The following is a 19,729-nucleotide window of genomic DNA, read 5'->3' as shown; positions in this document are numbered from 1 at the left end:
TTTTATTAGTTGGAGGCTAATTAAACATTAACTACTTGTACTTGAGCATTATATTTGTATAAAGTAGATTTTACTTTTGAAATTATCATAACCTTACAACCATCTCTAACAAGTAGTACAACTCTGCTGGAAAGAAACCATAAAGCATAATATTAATGCGTTTTTGCCAACTTAATTGGTTTTCTGTGTGGTGCTTCTGTATTTTGCCTTAAGAGATGAAGTCTACCACAGAAGAACTATATTTTATCCACAGAATTAATCCAAGGAAACATGCAGAATAATTAAAATGTTTTCTGAATAAATGAACCCTATATTCACATAATGATTAAGCTAAATTTTTGGAACTAAACCAACAAATTGTTTCAAAGACAAACCACCTAATGAGGAAACCATGAGGGAAAAAATAACTTCATAACAAGATACTTCTCTCAGACACACACATTATACTGATGATAGCTTCTGAATCGTTTTCAAAATTATCCTTAAAGCTTTGTTGGGAATGGAGAGAAAACACTGCTCTCACTCCCAGTGGCAGAATCATGGATTTTTTTTTTTAACAAACAATATTTAGCATACTCACAACACTGAACCATAACAAATTACAAATGCTCACAAGTTTCTGTAAAAAATCTGATTTCATCTAAATGTTAAGATCTCTTCTTTTTCAGAAATATTGATTAAGGAAGTAAAAATGTCAAAGAAGTGTGGCCCAATATAGGAGTAACTCTCTTCATCTATTTTTTAACTAGCTTTCTGAATTTCAATGAATGAATCTTCTTAGGCCCATGAGAGAATAAAGTTAACCTAAACAACTTACAACTTTGAGGATTAAATTTTTGCCTGTAAGTTCTTACACTTCTAAAATTCCCCATTTATAAGGGAGGAATCTATAGTGGTGCTAGTGATAAAGAATCCACCTGCCAATGCAGGAGAGGCAAGAGACATGGGTTTGATACCTGGGTTGGGAAGATCCCCTAGAGTAGGAAATGACAACCCACTCCAGTATTCTTGCCTGGAAAATTCCACAGAGGTGCCCGGTGGGCTACAGTCCATGTGGCCACAAAGATTCGAACATGACTGAGTGCCTGAGCGCACACAAAGATATTTAGGTCCTAATCTCTAGAACCTATAAATGTTACTTTAAAAGGAAAAAGAGTCTTTGCAGATTTGAATACATTAAGAATCTTGAAATGAGGGGGGGTGATCCTGGATTGTCTTGTGGGTCTTACTTCTGACCATATGTCTTTATAAGGTAGAGGGAGGTTTGATACAGGCAGAAGAGAAGGCAGTGTTGCCATGGAGGCAGAGACTGGAGTGATGTGGCCACAAGCCAAGTAATGCTTGTTGCCATCATAAATTGGAAGAGGCAAGGAGTGGATTTTCCCGGAGAGCCTCCAGAGGGAGCATGGAATTGCTAACACAGTGGTTTCTGCCCCGTGATGCTGACTGTGGACTTCTGACCTCTGGAACTGTGAAGAATAAATTTCTGCAGTTTCAGGTACTAAGGTTGCTACCCAGCAGCTCTGAGGAAACCAAGCACTCCATCCTTGCAAATGCATATGAGTAGGACTTACAATTATTATGCCAAACACACCAGACTAATCTGCCACCAGAGAATTCACACGTTAGATGGAAAAATGTCACTTACCCTGAAGCTAAGGAAATTCTGACTTGGGCAAAGAGAAAAACTAATGTCTAAGTTGGTGACTTAGAGCGAACTCTTTTCCAAATGCTCCAAGGAGAATGGAGTTGCTTAAAGATAATTTTCCAGGTGACCTTCTCACCCAATTAATTATTTTTATTTAATTGTTTAATTAAATAAATTAACTCTAAATTGTTAAAATAATTATTAATTTACTTTAATAATTGCACTTAAAAACTAATAACAAAAGCAATACTTATTCATCACTGAAAATTTATAAAATGCAAAAAATAAGAAAATCAAAAGTTTTACCTATAATCTGACTATCCAGGGATCATTTCTGTTCATATTTCAATGTGATCCTTCTATTATGAATATTTGAATATAATTATTTTATTTTTACTTTATTTTACTAAAATAGGATCTAAAAACAATTTGCAACCAGCTTTTTAAATTCATTTAATACATTATGAGCATTTTTCTCATCAGGACAATTTCTACAAAAATTTTTTAATGACCACATGTTTTACATAGTATTGTAGAGCAAAAATATTATAATTTCTTTCATGTAGATTATTTTCCCATTTTTCACTAATACATCTCTGCTGATTTCCCAAGTTTTTAAAGGCAAGAAGTAAAGTAGGTAGTAACATTACAAATTCAGAAATATAGGAAGATACCATCTTTGACATTAAACAAAGGTTAAGCTGCAATGTCAAATCTGGTTCCCTAGAGTAAAATGGTCATTTTCAGCCACAGCTCTCACTGTGTAAGGCAGCAGGAAATAGTTTGAAGGTATAAGGATCCCCAGAGAAGCCCTTAATGGGACAAATCAATCACGGGAAAGAAGAACCTCATAAAGAAGTCTGCCGTTCTACTCAACAGGCATTCATGCAGAACGATAATCTACATCCTCAACCTTTCATTAGCACAAATAAAGACACTTTCTAGGACGAAAACATTTTAGTCACCATATAACAAAAGTTAGCTCATGAAGGATGGAGAATTTTGTTGAAGTCACCACAGTTGTCACTGGGAAGACCAAAGTACAGAATACAAAGTAAGTCATAAGTTGGGACTTGTGGGTCAAAAAGTTTACATTAAAACCATAAATGAAATATCCCTCCACGCTAAGTATCACAGCATAAGTAGCCTGTATCTTGAACATATGTAGAGAGACCAATCCTAAAACAACATACAGGGGCTTCAGCTGTTACCAGAGTTATATCTATTTTTCTTTCTGATGTATCTGAGAGCTGAACAAGGTGGTGAGGAGAGTGCCTGCGAGGTGTGTGCAGGATGCAGTGAGGAAAAGGCTGAAGAGGAGTCAGTACCTGGCGGGGAGGACAGCACCCTCTTGTGTTCCTGGTGCTCCTTTGGTGCTCCTTTCCCAGTGATTCTTCTTTCTCTCCCACATCCTTAAACTGTGTGATTATATAACAGTCTCTACTCATTGGATGCTTGTGAAGATGAAATGTGTTAATCATGAAAAGCACTCTGAACAGTGTTTGGCCCACCCAATCATCCTCAATGTGTTATTATTGTTACTGGTGCTTATATATTTAATCCAGTCTAAGGCAGCTGTTGTTTTTCATGTTTTAAAAACCCAAAAGATGAACATGTATTAGTGTCAATGGCATCATACAATGATTAGTGGCAGCATTTTTCTGTTTTGGTGGTATAACTGGTAGTGTCTTAGATTCAATGAATTCAACATGAGACCCTCTCCTGCACATTTCATGCTGAGAGGTATGAATAGTGGATTTAAGCCCTAAAGAGTGTGTGCATAAAGATGGGAACACCATATCGGATTCTGCCAAAGAAAAGTCATTGAATAAATAAATCTCTTCAGTCAGAAAAAAAAAAAAAACCAACCATGATGATGTATATAAATTTGTATTTCTGCATGCCTGTCTCACTCCTTCCTCTTCTCCCATCCCCATTCTCTGTAACGACATCCTCTAGTCATCCATGAAGCTCCAAACCCATTTAACATAGCACTCTTTGGGTGTTGCTACTGGGGGTCCCATAGATATCTCAAATTCCATAAGCTAGAACCCATGATCTCTTCTGAAATCCTGACTCTCTTTCTCTTTACTAACCTTGACTAATGGGCAGCCAAAATTAGAAACCTGGACTAAAAACGGGGATGTGGAGTTTCTCCAGTGAATGAAAACATCCTCCCCACCAGTAAGATGAAAGCCTCTCAGTGCAGAAGGCCAAACCACGTGGCAGCTGATGGCCATTTATGACTGCTGGCGAAAGGAGCCCAAGAGAGTAGCCGGTACTCATACCGAGGCTCATCATATCTACAAAGAAACATCCTCCATTAGAAACCAAGGAAATAAAACGGGCTGTAACATGGAGGAAAAAGCAGCTTTTACTCGGCAACCTGAGGACTCTGCCTTTACCATCAACCGCCACCAATCCTCCCGCAGAGTACATGTGTCTCCTTGCAGGTCATTAAACCTGGGCAACTTTTTGCAGTGGACACTTTTGTTCCCTCTCTAGTATCTCCTGCCTTCTTCCTTTCTTCTGGAACTTGCAGATTCAAAAGCAAATCAACGTCAATGAATCAAGTCAATTTGGATTACATTTCCTGTTATTTCAGCATGAGGCATCCAATGCCATTGTTTATCTTTGTGTCCCTATGAATACACAGAACATCCTGAGGCTGTGCAATATATTCTTATGGATGAAGGAAGAAATGAGAGAAGAAAATAATGAAGGAAGGAAGGGAGGAGGGGAGAAGAAGGGAGGGAAGGAGAAAGTCAGAAAATTTACAAATCAACAAGAGTAGAAATCACAGAAAAATAAAAGCTTGTTAATACAAACCAACAAACTGTAACCTCCTATCAACTTTTACCCTTCTCCATTTGGAGACACAGGCAGAAGCAACTGAGCTTTGATTTGTTTACAGGGAGCTATGAGAAAGAATGAAGAAAAAAATAAATTAGACTTAGATAACATCCATTCTGAATATGCAGGGAAAAAACCCATAAAGACCAAGGGCCCGATTCTCACTTCATATATCACTATTCTTTATCTTATTTGTATTCTACCTTTGTCTCTCAATCAGAAACTTATTTTGCAGAAAGAAAGTCTGTATAATTGACATATTTAGGTTCCCACATCCAAAATGACCTATGCCATAAAAGGGCAACAAAATGCATTTGATGAGAATAATAATATAATCAATGCTTTTTCCCTTCTGTTAATGTGTAAAGTGAGAAAACATGACTATATTTCTAATGAAATACATAGCTGATCCAATAAATACAGAATTTGTGTAGAAAGTAGATACATATGATGCTAATTCTAAATATATTTAAACTCAAGTTAGGGGAGGAGCCTGGCGGGCTACAGCCCATGGGGTCACAAAGAGCTGGACTAAACCAGGCAGCTAAGCCCAGCACAGGACAGGATGAGCAGGGCAGCTCGAGGCCACTTCTCAAACTGGCCATTTCACAAGGGCACAAAATGGCAGGAGTTGAGGAAGTTGAGGACTTCCTGCCATGCCTTCAGTTCAGAAACTCTCCTCCCTGTCCCATGAAACTTACAAATCAATCACATTCTTTCTTAGAGCCAAAGGACTACCATTGACACTCCAGAACACAAACATCTCAGAGAGGAAAGTAAAAACAGTCATGGTTTATGAATCACTAATTCCTTCCTGGAGACTAGTTTGTTTCTGCTCTCATAATTGAGATGTCAAGAATGAGGCCAAGTGCCTCATTCAGGAGGAGGCAAGATTTGGAAAATAAAGCATCACCTGGAGAGCAGATCCAGGTGATATGTTGGCAGGGCCTATGGTGAAGAATAAAGGGATGGGGCAGCTGGACCAGCTACCAAGCTGCAGAATGAAGCCAAGGGTGCCCTCAGCATCAACAACAGGGGGTGGAAAGGGAGGGAGTGCAAAGAAACACACGCTCAACCACCTCTGTTCACCAGCAGCTCCCAAAGGCCACATGTGGCCAAGAAGAGCATCCCCTCGGGAGACCATCCCTCAAGACCTAGCTCAGGACCCTGGCTCCTTCCCGAGATGCTGAGGGGGTACAGAATAAGACAACCAGATAAATCCAGAATAAAGGCAGACACTGCATTCATGTTCAGTCTCTTCAGTCATGTCTGACTCTTTGCTACCCTATCGACTGCTGCCCACCAGGCACCTCTGTCCATGGGATTCTCCAGGCAAGAATACTGGAGTGGGTTGCCATGCCCTCCTCCAGGGGACCTTCCCCACCCAGGGATCGAACCCATGTCTCCTAAGTCTCCTGCATTGCATGTGGATTCTTTACCCACTGAGCTGCCTGGAAAACCCAAAGGCAGACAGGCCCAGACCCAAACAGGAGCCCTATGTAAATAACTTCTAATTTTCCTGCTTGTCCTTCTTGCATCTTTCCCCATATATCTTCTCTTGGTATTTCTCTTCCATGCTATTTCCTTTCTTAGAAATGACCACCAATCACATACTTTATAAAACATTTTAAATAAAAGATAAATGTTATTAGATGTGCTAAACTGCCCCCATTCCCCCGAATCTCCCACCTCCCCACTGCATCTCCATTCACTTAGTTGCTGTGATTACACTCTTCTCTGTGGTTCAGGTCTTCAAGCTCAAAGCACAAGCACATTCAATCACCACTTTCATGTAAATTACACGGTCTATTCTAAAGTGCAGGCTCCTGCTCCCCACCAGTAAGCTGAGAGCCCAAATCAAATGCTTTGGAAAGATGGCTCAGAAATCTACCATCCAGGGGTTTCTGACATACTCACAAGTACTGGAAGCACTCGCAATTTATTCAGGCATTCATCTTATTCCTTCTGCTTGACTATAAATTGCTTTGTGCAATTTAATAATTTAAATGTGTGTGTGAGTGCTCATTCAGTCGCGCCTGACTCTTTGTGACCCCATGGACTGTAGTCTGGGGCTCCTCTGACGGTGGGATTTTCCAGGCAATAATGTTGGTGTGGGTTGACATTCCCTCCTCCAGGGAATCTTCCTGGACCCAGGGATCAGGAAGGCAGATAGGCAGGTGGATTCTTTACCCCTGAGCCACCTACTCACTCACAATACCAACTCTGACTCCTTTCTGTTTCCTTTCTCCACAATTCCATGCACACAGTAGGTTTCTGATGACTATTAATTAAATAAATGCTCGCTAACAAGCCAAAGCCAGCTAGGATCCTACTGTTTAGACAGGCAAAGGCAGGCAAGATAAGCCATTGTCTCCGCTGCAAAATCAGACACAATATCTGACACTCGGAACAGCTCCAACAAGCATCCTAATGGTATGCAGCGGATCGTACAGTTAAATAACTCCACTCCAAACAGGAAAAAAAAAGTGGCAGCAAGGGAGGAGAATACACAAAGACCCAGCTGCCCGCAACATGAATAGCCTGGCAGGGTCATCCCGCCAAGGACCCACGGAGAATACAGATCAGAGGGAAATGGGAAATCTGAGAAGAGCCAGGGCCTTGACCTCGCTCACCAGAATCCATTTGCAACTCCCCTTTCCTTTGCTTCCTCCTGCCTCTGTCCCTCCCCAAACCTAAAGTTATGCAGGCACAACTTGAGAGCTGTGAGGCAAGAAGAGCCAGCCCTGTGTGGAGGAAGGAGGGTCCCCCGGAGCCGGCCCTGCAGCTGGGCCCCCGCTCCATTGTGCTCATTATGCCTGGCAGGCCGGAGCCCGGAGGGAGATCCTTCTGCAGCTGGCATTTTGGGAGCTAAGCAGTGGCAAGAATCAGAGAGGAAACACTACACTTTGTTCCTGGGGATGATCTGAAAAAAAAAAAAAAAGGAGGGGGGGGCGGTCTGAAGATTTTAAACCAAAATTTCAAGGCTCAAAAATCTAACTTTGTTTTGTTGTTTTGGAACCAAAGACTATGACTCTGAACACAAAGGTGACATTGTCCCTGAGAATGAAAGGCTGAGACTCCAGTATATTTGCAGCTAAAATTTAAATATGTAAAGTGGATTTGAGTGCACAGTCTAAAGAAGGATACATTAGAGGTTTTCATCCTTGAAACAGAATAGAAAAGCTGGAAATTACCTCAAGAGATGTTGGCCCAGATGCCCAATTCTAGGATTATGATTATCTGCACCTGGAATCTCCTCTTCAAGATTTCTAGGGCTGGAGAGGTCATAAATTCTTTATAGCCCAGTGGAACGTGGTTTTCACCTTGAATGCATAAGTTCTTCCCTGCATTCAGCTGAAATCACTGCTGACTTCTCTTTGTCTAAATAGCCCTATAGACCAATGCCTGGGCGACTCTCACTCTCTTTGACATGCTCTTCTCAATTCCTTCTATGTCTTGTTCAACATCCCTCTAGAGGTAAAATAAATGAACATAATCTAAAGCAATGCATAGAGAGAAAAATTACCCCGTGAATCTGGAATCCTATATTTCTTATTAGAAATGTTATATTATCCTAGCAAATATTCCTCCTTCTCCCTCCCCCCACCACACACACACACACACACACACACACACACACACATACACACACACACACACACACACACACACACACACACACATACACACAAACACACACACACACACACACACACACACACACACCCATCCCTCTTTTGTATCTGGAACTGCATTGTTAGGTCTTTTTATTCTGTAGTTGCATTTTCCCTCCCATTTAAACATGCCCTGCAGACTTTACCAAACTCCTCCTTATACTTGTTCCTACTGATTTCATCATGCTTTTGAGGGACCACTGTCCCCTCCCTAACAGGAACAGAATTCAAAAAGACTTCAGGAAATCTCCAAAGGAAATATAACCTAATTTGATTTCTTATCACTTTACAATTTAATGAGTAGTTTTAAAATTCCTTCACATCATCAATTCACCAAAAGGACTGCATACAAGGGAACCAAAGGCAATTCTGTGGGGTCGCTCTCTTCTGCTGAAGCAGAGCCACTGGCCACTGCTTTTGAAAAGCTAGATGCTCATCTTAGCAGAGTTATCATTCAATTTTTTTTCCCCCAAATGGAGTCATTTAACTCATTTGCCTGAATCCCTCTGCTACTTCTCCCTAGAAATTAAAACCAAATCTAAACTCCTGGCCATAGTATCAAAGCTCCCTATACCTGGACCCCCACTGGACTCCACTACAAACACTACTTTCTGACCTTCCCACGTTCACCAGCCCACTCTTTTCGGTCTAAAATGCACAAGACCAGGGATGTAGCTCTCTTGCTCCCTCTACCTAACAGATACTTCCACAAGTTCTTCACAGACTGACATTCTCATCAGCCAATGTTTGTTCGTCTGTACTTTTCCCTCTCTCCTCCCCCAAGGAACAGTTAAGCCCATAAAGATGCTGGGGTTGGGTAGGGGCTCTGGCTCTCACCATCTCCACTGCCACTGAGCACATCCAGGGTATTTGTGCAATGAATGGACATGTGTGAGGTTTTGTGCAAATACCAACACTCAGGCTTGCTCCAATCTGACCACAACTATGCAAGCACTGGGGAGGGGACAGAATATTCTGGTGAGAAAGATCAATGGATCTTTGCTTCCCTAATCCAGAAAGCAATAAGGGAAAGAGTGTACTACAAGGTTTTAAAAGCAATCCACAAGCAAACATGCATTTTCCTGCCCCTTCATTTACTTTCAGGACTCAAAACAAATTTCTGATGACAAAATATGCATGGGACATATTTTCTTTGTTACCTCTAAAGCGATGACTATATTCATCAACACATGTAAAAAAGAATACTATGTGAGAAAGAAGCCAAAAACTTACCAAAATTATGTCTTTCATTTCTAGTTCTCTTTCCAAGTCAGCATTACGGTTTACATAAATGAAAAACACTTTTTAAATGGATTCTGAGACATGAATACTAGAATAAATTTTAAGAGCTACAGCAAAATGAAAATGCAAATTTACCCCCAAAGGATTCAGAGAGTACAACTACTGAGAAACTTGTTTTGCTCTTTTAAGATATATCTTATTCAGATTGCAAATACAAAGGGAGGAATTATCTTTAAGGACATGATTTTTCTTGTCAAGCCCAACATTCCAAAGGGCTACAGAAAATATGGGGCAGTTACTATTTCATTCACACATGGTAAAACTCATGTCTTTAGTGTGTACCACCATATGATGAAGAGTGTTATATCATCAAGAAACATAAAGCGGGGCATAAATTCATACTACCATCACTTACTGAACTTATTCTGGTAGTCGTTTGACATCTTCACTCTTTACATAACTTTTCACTATGATACAAGTGCCCTAAGGCTATGCATCCTCTTGTCTGTCCCACCAACAGGTTCCCTGCTGGCCATGAGCCTCCTACCTTGCAGCCACTCTGAGTCCTGGTCTTCATCAGGGGCGTGGTCGTGCACAGCTCGATGGCCTCTGGCTCATGGAAGATGACTGCTGGCAGAGGTTCCTTTTTCAGTGTTAGGACATTCAACTTAGACTTCAGCATGGTCTGAAAGTGCTGAAAAGTAGGAAAAAACAAAAAGGCCAAACTGAGTGAAATCATTTGGAATTGTACAAGGCGCCATCGCACAGCAAACTCAGGAGCAAACTTTTTGTGTTACTAATTCTATTTTTACTAGGGCAAGCCAAAGAGTTTGAGTAAAATGAAAGAAAAAATCTGTCAGGATACTACCAAAATGAAACTATGGGAGACAGCCAATACCCACTCCTATGCCATGAAAACATGGGACAGCGGTAGCCTCGCCAGAACTTTGTTCTCAGAGGTTCTTTCAAAGTGATATGTATGGATGAGATTCTAGATATGTAATCCATGCTAAAATCAGCTAAATAAGTGAAGATGTTACAGGAGCTATTTGAAGGAAAGTTTAGAGATAATGAAAAAGAACTGATGAAAAACACACACGTTTGACTTTTGTTGTCTGCCTTTTCCATTTGTGTCATGCCTTGGCTGTAGAACTTTAGAAAACTAGCTGCTTCTCAACAGACCATTTTATCTGTTGTCTAGGCCAGGACTCTAAGTAAACATCTAGTCTACATTCAATTCTTATTGGCACTAACTTTGAAATATGCCCAGAATCTAACCACATTTAATCACTATTGTTTTTCTATATGTACAATTCAGGCACCATCTTTGTTTGGTCTATTATAGCAGTTTCCAACCTACGCCTGCCACTTCCAACATTGCCACACAGCAGCCTAAGGGAATCCTTCTAAAATCTAATCAGCTGTCACCCTTCTGCCACAAGATTCCCAAGTCTTCCCCTCTTCTCATCAAAAAATTATAAGTTCTTACTTTGGCCTTCAAGCCTACGCATGCTTCAGGAACCCAAAGAAGCTCTAATCTCATTTCCTACCCATTATCCTCTCATTTACTTGGGCCCAGTAAATGATGAATGACAAATCCATGTTAATAATTTGAAAGTTAATTTTTCTTTAAACTTATAACACCATTAAACAGCAAGTTTAAAAAAAAAAAAAAAAAAAAAAAAAACCACCATAATTATTCCAAAGAGAGATTCATGGAAGAAAAGGAAAAAAGCTTACTTTTAGTACTTTTAATGGCACTTTTTTCTACTTTTTGAATGGAGGACATTGATTTTCATTTTGCACTGGGCCCCACAGACTATGTAGCTAAGCTTGGTACACATAAATCCTCATAACTATTTCCTCCCCCTGCTTCATTATTATCACTACTTATCATCACTATGAAATGTGTTTTATTACCATCTACTAGACTACTACTACTATCATCTACTACTATTCTATCACCATCCACTAGAATATAAGCACCATATAAGTAGAAACTGTTTTAATTAATGAAGTCTCCCAAGTACCTAAAACATCAACTGAAATATCACAGATGTCCCACAAGTATGTGTGGAAGGTAACTCAGACAATAAAATGAAAAAAAAAAAAAAAAAACACAGCTCAAATATAAAAATAATGATCTCTACCAAGGATCATGCAATATACCAGCTCACAACTTCATCCAACTTGACATTTCTGAACTTGTTATGGACTGTGAAATAAACATGGGACTGAAAGAAGTGAATATACAAATTGTTGCTATTGTTTTTTAGTTGTTAAGCCACATATGACTCTTTTTGCAACCCCATGTACTGTAGCCCACCAGGCTCCTCTGTGGGATTTCTCAGGCAAGAATACTGGAGAAGGTTGCCATTTCCTTCCCCAGGGGATCTTCCTGACCCAGGGATCAAATCCACATCTCCTGTATTAGCAGGCAGATTCTTCACCACTGAGCCACCAGGGAAGCCGGAATACACAAGTACATTCACCTAAATATAAATTGCCAAAACCATTTTCCACACAATTCAATATAAAGGAAGTGGAAGTTTTGGAATCTGTATCAGGACAAGGCCTTCATTTTAAAATGGAAAAGAGACTTTCACTCAATTTTCCCAAGGAATACTGAGGTACAGTTTTTTAAATGTAAGGATGTCTTCCTGATAACTGCATAAATTTCAAGTCTTTGTATTAAGCTGAAGTTTTTTTGCTCCTAATTGATTCCCAACCAATAGAGGGTATGGATTTGGGGTTGCAAGGTGGTCTCGGAAGAGAAACACAGATCACTGGGAGTGACACTGAAGTTGGTTTCCCTCTGTGAACAACTAACTGGAGCCACAGAATGAAGACTAAAGGGAGAGGGGCTCAGAAGACGGGATAATGAGAAAGTGGGGACACTTCACCCTGGCCGCCATTTTGCTGGGGCTCCACGAGAGATACATGAAGCTGCAGTTCAACTCAGCTTGACTTCTGCCACACAGGAAAGTCCTGAAGATGGCACTAATGGCCCTATTCTTATGAGGGTTGGACAACCACATTGCCCAGAGGTTCTGAGACTATCTTTCTTTCCCCACTGTCATTACTGTCAGAACCAAATGGTTCAATCACTAGGCACAAGAGAGACTGGAAGTCACAGTTACATGTGCATCCCCCTTGATTACTTGCCTGGGAGCCAAGCAGAAGAAATAAACGTTAAAAAAAAAAATAAGAAACTTTCAAATGTGAAAAGAAAAATAATGGAGCTCAAATTCCAAATGCAACACAATGTTCTTGTATAACCTCCACCATCTACCTTTACTCAATACTCCCACTCAGTCAGCACTGTGAGAGGCATAGCTGGAACAGAAATAAAATGAGAACCCCTTCTTTTTTTTTTTTTTTTTTTTTTACAGTAAATCCTTATTGTTTATTTTTTTTTTTTTTTTTTAATATTATTTTATTAGTTGGAGGCCAATCACTTCACAACATTTCAGTGGGTTTTGTCATACATTGACATGAATCAGCCATATAGTTACATGTATTCCCCATCCCGATCCCCCCTCCCACCTCCCTCCCCACCCAACTCCTCAGGGTCCTCCCAGTGCACCAGGCCCGAGCACCTGACTCATGTATCCCACCTGGGCTGGTGGTCCGTTTCACCATAGATAATATACATGCTGTTCTTTCAAAACATCCCACCCTCACGTTCTCCCCCAGAGTTCAAAAGTCTGTTCTGTATTTCTGTGTCTCTTTTTCTGTTTTGCATATAGGGTTATCGCCACCATCTATCTAAATTCCGTATATAAGTGTTAGTATACTGTAATGTTCTTTATCTTTCTGACTTACTTCACTCTGTATAATGGGCTCCAGTTTCATCCATCTCATTAGAACTGATTCAAATGAATTCTTTTTAACGGCTGAGTAATATTCCATGGTGTATATGTACCACAGCTTCCTTATCCATTCATCTGCTGATGGGCATCTAGGTTGCTTCCATGTCCTGGCTATTATAAACAGTGCTGCGATGAACATTGGGGTGCACGTGTCTCTTTCAGATCTGGATTCCTCAGTGTGTATGCCCAGAAGTGGTATTGCTGGGTCATATGGCAGTTCTATTTCCAGTTTTTTAAGAAATCTCCACACTGTTTTCCATAGTGGCTGTACTAGTTTGCATTCCCACCAACAGTGTAAGAGGGTTCCCTTTTCTCCACACCCTCTCCAGCATTTATTGCTTGTAGACTTTTGGATAGCAGCCATCCTGACTGGTGTGTAATGGTACCTCATTGTGGTTTTGATTTGCATTTCTCTGATGATGAGTGATGTTGAGCATCTTTTCATGTGTTTGTTAGCCATCTGTATGTCTTCTTTGGAGAAATGTCTGTTTAGTTCTTTGGCCCATTTTTTGATTGGGTCGTTTATTTTTCTGGAATTGAGCTTCAGGAGTTGCTTGTATATTTTTGAGATTAATCCTTTGTCTGTTTCCTCATTTGTTATTATTTTCTCCCAATCTGAGGGCTGTCTTTTCACCTTACTTATAGTTTCCTTTGTTGTGCAAAAGCTTTTAATTTTCATTAAGTCCCATTTGTTTATTTTTGCTTTTATTTCCAATATTCTGGGAGGTGGGTCATAGAAGATCTTGCTGTGATTTATGTCGGAGAGTGTTTTGCCTATGTTCTCCTCTAGGAGTTTTATAGTTTCTGGTCTTACATTTAGATCTTTAATCCATTTTGAGTTTATTTTTGTGTATGGTGTTAGGAAGTGTTCTAGTTTCATTCTTTTACAAGTGGTTGACCAGTTTTCCCAGCACCACTTGTTAAAGAGATTGTCTTTTTTCCATTGTATATCCTTGCCTCCTTTGTCAAAGATAAGCTGTCCATAGGTTCGTGGATTTATCTCTGGGCTTTCTATTCTGTTCCATTGATCTATATTTCTGTCTTTGTGCCAGTACCATACTGTCTTGATGACTGTGGCTTTGTAGTAGAGTCTGAAGTCAGGCAGGTTGATTCCTCCAGTTCCATTCTTCTTTCTCAAGATTACTTTGGCTATTCGAGGTTTTTTGTATTTCCATACAAATTGTGAAATTATTTGTTCTAATTCTGTGAAAAATACCGTTGGTAGCTTGATAGGGATTGCATTGAATCTATAGATTGCTTTGGGTAGAATAGCCATTTTGACAATATTGATTCTTCCAATCCATGAACACGGTATGTTTCTCCAACTGTTTGTGTCCTCTTTGATTTCTTTCATCAGTGTTTTATAGTTTTCTATGTATAGGTCTTTTGTTTCTTTAGGTAGATATACTCCTAAGTATTTTATTCTTTTTGTTGCAATGGTGAATGGTATTGTTTCCTTAATTTCTCTTTCTGTTTTTTCATTGTTAGTGTATAGGAATGCAAGGGATTTCTGTGTGTTAATTTTATATCCTGCAACTTTACTATATTCATTAATTAGCTCTAGTAATTTTCTGGTAGAGTCTTTAGGGTTTTCTATGTAGAGGATCATGTCATCTGCAAACAGCGAGAGTTTCACTTCTTCTTTTCCTATCTGGATTCCTTTTATGTCTTTTTCTGCTCAAGAAAAAAGCCAAATAAATAACCTAACTCTACACCTAAAGCAATTAGAGAAGGAAGAAATGAAGAACCCCAGGGTTAGCAGAAGGAAAGAAATCTTAAAAATTAGGGCAGAAATAAATGCAAAAGAAACTAAAGAGACCATAGCAAAAATCAACAAAGCTAAAAGCTGGTTTTTTGAAAAAATAAACAAAATTGACAAACCATTAGCAAGACTCATTAAGAAACAAAGAGAGAAGAACCAAATTAACAAAATAAGAAATGAAAAGGGTGAGATCACAACAGACAACACTGAAATACAAAGGATCATAAGAGACTACTACCAGCAGCTCTATGCCAATAAAATGGACAACTTGGATGAAATGGACAAATTCTTAGAAAAGTATAACTTTCCAAAACTGAACCAGGAAGAAATAGAAGATCTTAACAGAGCCATCACAAGCAAGGAAATCGAAACTGTAATCAGAAATCTTCCAGCAAACAAAAGCCCAGGACCAGATGGCTTCACAGCTGAATTCTACCAAAAATTTAGAGAAGAGCTAACACCTATCTTACTCAAACTCTTCCAGAAAATTGCAGAAGAAGGTAAACTTCCAAACTCATTCTATGAGGCCACCATCACCCTAATTCCAAAACCAGACAAAGATGCCACAAAAAAAGAAAACTACAGGCCAATATCACTGATGAACATAGATGCAAAAATCCTTAACAAAATTCTAGCAAACAGAATCCAACAACATATTAAAAAAATCATACACCATGACCAAGTGGGCTTTATCCCAGGAATGCAAGGATTCTTTAATATCCGCAAATCGATCAACGTAATACACCACATTAACAAATTGAAAGATAAAAAACATATGATTATCTCAATAGATGCAGAGAAAGCCTTTGACAAAATTCAACACTCATTTATGATTAAAACTCTCCAGAAAGCAGGAATAGAAGGAACATACCTCAACATAATAAAAGCTATATATGACAAACCCACAGCAAGCATCACCCTCAATGGTGAAAAATTGAAAGCATTTCCTCTGAAATCAGGAACAAGACAAGGATGCCCACTCTCACCACTACTATTCAACATAGTGTTGGAAGTTTTGGCCACAGCAATCAGAGCAGAAAAAGACATAAAAGGAATCCAGATAGGAAAAGAAGAAGAGAACCCCTTCTTGAAAGGTTTTGCACAATCAGTAGAGACTGTTAAATCAAATGACAACTACAATTCTACATGAGAAGTTTCTTAGAAGAGCTAAAGGAAAAGGCTAAGACAATATTTGAAAGTGAAATAGAGAAAATGATTCCTTTTTTTTTTTTTGAAAAGTGGTTTTTCTACCTTGATGGCATTGTCCTTTTTGTCCACTGTGAAAGGATGAAGGTAAAGAGAGGAATAAAATCTGGATTACGTGATGAATCATTGAGTCTACCACTTTTACAGAAAATTAACATTTGTATATAACTCTGAGTCTGTCTTGTAAACTATCATCTGTAGAAGTGTGATAGCTAAAGATGCTTCTGATAAGAACACTCTTCTGCCCCTCCCTTGGGAAAAACTCCACAAGTATATGCTGCTTTGTGAAATGGGGCTGCCAATCACAATTCCCCATCCCTTAACATTGGGAAAGAATATGTAACACAGGTTGACTATCTGAGTACCCCATGTCCCTGGCCAAAGGCACTGGTTAAGAGAAAACTCAAGACTGGCTGAACAGAATCTTCTGGAAGGTTGATATGTAGGGCTGCTAACCTGGAGTAAAGAGTCCAGAGCTGCAGCTGACCTTCTTTCCCCCCAAGGTCAGTCTGTGAATGATAATACCACACAGAGACAAGGAAAACGCAGAAATGGAGAGTCACAGATTTGACAAGGCTGAGCCCCTAGATCCAGCTGCATCTAGATGAAGATCTAGTGATGGACTTACTGACAGTGTAAGCCAATACCCTGCCTTTTCTGCTTATGTGAGCTTGAGTTATGTGTCTGATCCCCAGAACTCAAGAGTCTCAGCAATAAAAGTTACTTTTTAATAAAAAATCATCTGCAAAAATAAAAAGGAGATACAAAAATTTAAAAAGGACTTCATAAATGTTAATCTGCATAAATGAATAGCAACATTATCTCTTAAAAAATAGTGAATCTTGCAGTTAGTTATTTGAATAGGCTGAGCCTTAATGATCAAGCACCAATAACAATCCAAAGAAGGTATTATAGTCCTCAGGTTATTCATGTCTAAGATAAAGCCCTCTGAGCTGCCAAAATAACATGAATCCCAACTATCAAGAGACAGTGAAATACTGTGAGTACAATGATATCCAGTTCTTGTTGAGTAGCCAAGACTCATGTGCCATCACTAGCTCTGGTAGAACTGCATGACCTTGTACCTCCTGGGCCTAAGTTCTCTCATTTTTTAACTTTAAAATGCTTGTTCTAAGTCAAATGTGATATCACTTGTTCTTTGCATAGACAAACAAGTGTAGTAAAGATAATGCAACCTCAAACATAATCCAGTAGCATCATAAAAAGGCAACACAAGAGCAATCTAATAAGAGTAGCTCAGAAAAGCTATGGCTCCCAATGACGGATGTACAAGGTTCCATAAAGAAAATGTGTTATTCATCCTTAAAGAAGGGAAGTGAATAGTGTTGTAGAAAATTAGGGCACTGCCCAGGACAAATTCAACAAAGCTCTGCTTTCTACATTTGGTGCTTTATGTGGGTTCCTAAAATAGAGCCTCTAAATCAAGCCCCATTATGCAGATGGGGTAATAGCCATGCCCTGTATAATTTTACAGTTGGTGCTTCCTACTCCTATTCAGACATTAATCTCTGGCAGTTTAGCAGGCAGGGATTTACATATTTTACCAATTCAAATCCAGTGTATCTCACCTTTGTATTGACTCTGTATCCAAAACACAAAACTTCTTTGGAAGGCAAATCCTGCCTTTTCATTTTTCTAAGATAACTGGAACACTATCTTCACTCAAATTAGAGGGAAGACATTAAATGTTTTAATTCCTGGTTCATCTTTGCACTTTGAAGGCTGACTACAATGGTCAGTTTTAACTTGCAAATTACTGACTCAGTAATGCCCTAATCAAGCTTCAAAAATATTGCAAACGTTCTCAAGAGAACCACAAGGAACAAGTGGATGAATGGAATTAATGGAAAAACTCAATAAACCAAACAAATGTTAATTTGTACAAGTATACAAAAATCAGTAGGGCTTTGACATTCCACACATAATCACATTTCATCATTTCATTTTAATACCTTAGGGTTCTGTAAGAATTACTGGAACTCATTTGTAGTGTCCTTACACTTTATACCACTTGTCTCAAAAAAAACAAAAAACGTGTAGCCAGGTCCCACATATGAATTATGGAAAAAGTGAGATAATCTTTTGCATCCTTTAATAAAGATCTAATAATCTTTTACTTATTTTTAATGTATATTCTTAGATTTCTGCTTTTAAATATTTATTCTAGCACTTTCACCAAAAAAAAAGCAAGAAAAATATTTTGTTAGATAAACAGCAAATAATTTGTTAGACAATTAAGAGTAATAATATGAGTGAATAAAAGATAATTTTACTTAAATTCAACTTTCATTTAAACACATTTTAGCACAAAGATCTTGTTCATCTTTTATTTTTTGTTCTTTTTAAAAGTAAAGCAGGATTGGATAATCTCATCAAATATAATAGGCATACACAAAATTGTTTTACTTCAAGAATTAATTTTTAATGCAATTTGTGTTAATCTGGTATTTTAAGAAAAAAAGACATACATCAATTTGGCATGAACTTTCTCGCTGCAAATTTTTCTGGTGATTGCCATATTCAAAAAATGTTACAGTTTAAAGGCCTCCATCCGGATATTCATAAACTTGTCTGTCTCTATTAAAGTGATAGCTATTATTAAACTAACTGAAAATACTCATGTTCACACACCCATATTTATTCATGCAGTTTTTAATTATGGAAGCATTTCTTTTACACATTACAGATTTTCTCAAGAGATTATGTGGGAGAAACAAAAATAACTTCATGCTCCAGAGTATGAGGAAAGTTCCCAAAGCTTATAAAAGACTTAACTCAGGGGAGTGTGTGTATGTGTATTCACTTATTTACTTTGTTATTGACCTGAAATACATACACACAAATACACATGTGCTGTATCCCTAGCTTAAGTAGTTTCTGCAATTTTCTAAGTTATTTTTCTATATGTAAACAGTTAAACAATTTACTGTTGAACACAGGTTGCAAGCTCACAGCCCGAAGGCATGTTTGGCCTATAAATAAGCTTTATTTGATTCACAGACTGTTTTATGATTAAAATTTGAAGTAGTATTCAAAAATTGAGCTATATATGATGAAAATTTGCATTTCCACTTCTCTTAAAAGATCAGAAGATCAACAAAAGCAACGTGCATTCCCTCAGGGCAACAATTAGCTCCAGCTGGTTGTTGCAAATACCCTTATTTACTGAAGCATTTTTCCTCTACAATTCACCATGTCCCCTCTTCCCCCAATATCAGCTTTCTCTGCTATACTAAATACCCGTGACTATGCCTTACCAACTTCACTCCTACATTTGACTTGTGTGTGTGTGCTCAGTCGTGTCTGACTCTTTGCGACCCCATGGACTGTAACCTGCTTCTCTGTCCACGGAGTTTTCCAGGCAAAAATACTGGAGTGGGTTGCCATTTCCTACTTCAGGACATTTGACTTGCTTGACCATTATAGACATTTGAATTTGCAAACCCTGATG

The 19,729-nt window shown here is 38.8% G+C and overlaps 1 protein-coding gene across 2 annotated transcripts in view; it reads right to left on the bottom strand.

Annotated features, from left to right (window-relative positions):
* The window catches only part of PID1 (phosphotyrosine interaction domain containing 1), a 251,565-nt gene that overhangs the window by 118,806 nt on the left and 113,030 nt on the right, over window positions 1-19,729 (bottom strand). For both annotated transcript variants that reach the window (XM_065930410.1, XM_065930411.1), the window contains exon 2: window positions 9,965-10,111. In XM_065930410.1, the coding sequence (XP_065786482.1) occupies window positions 9,965-10,111 (147 nt within the window). The remainder of the gene's footprint in view (window positions 1-9,964; window positions 10,112-19,729) is intronic.

This window comes from Muntiacus reevesi, chromosome 3 (assembly GCF_963930625.1).
Source record: "Muntiacus reevesi chromosome 3, mMunRee1.1, whole genome shotgun sequence".
Classification (NCBI taxonomy): Eukaryota; Metazoa; Chordata; class Mammalia; order Artiodactyla; family Cervidae; genus Muntiacus; species Muntiacus reevesi.
Note: the sequence above shows the minus strand (reverse complement) of the source record. Positions and strands in the feature narration are given on the sequence as shown.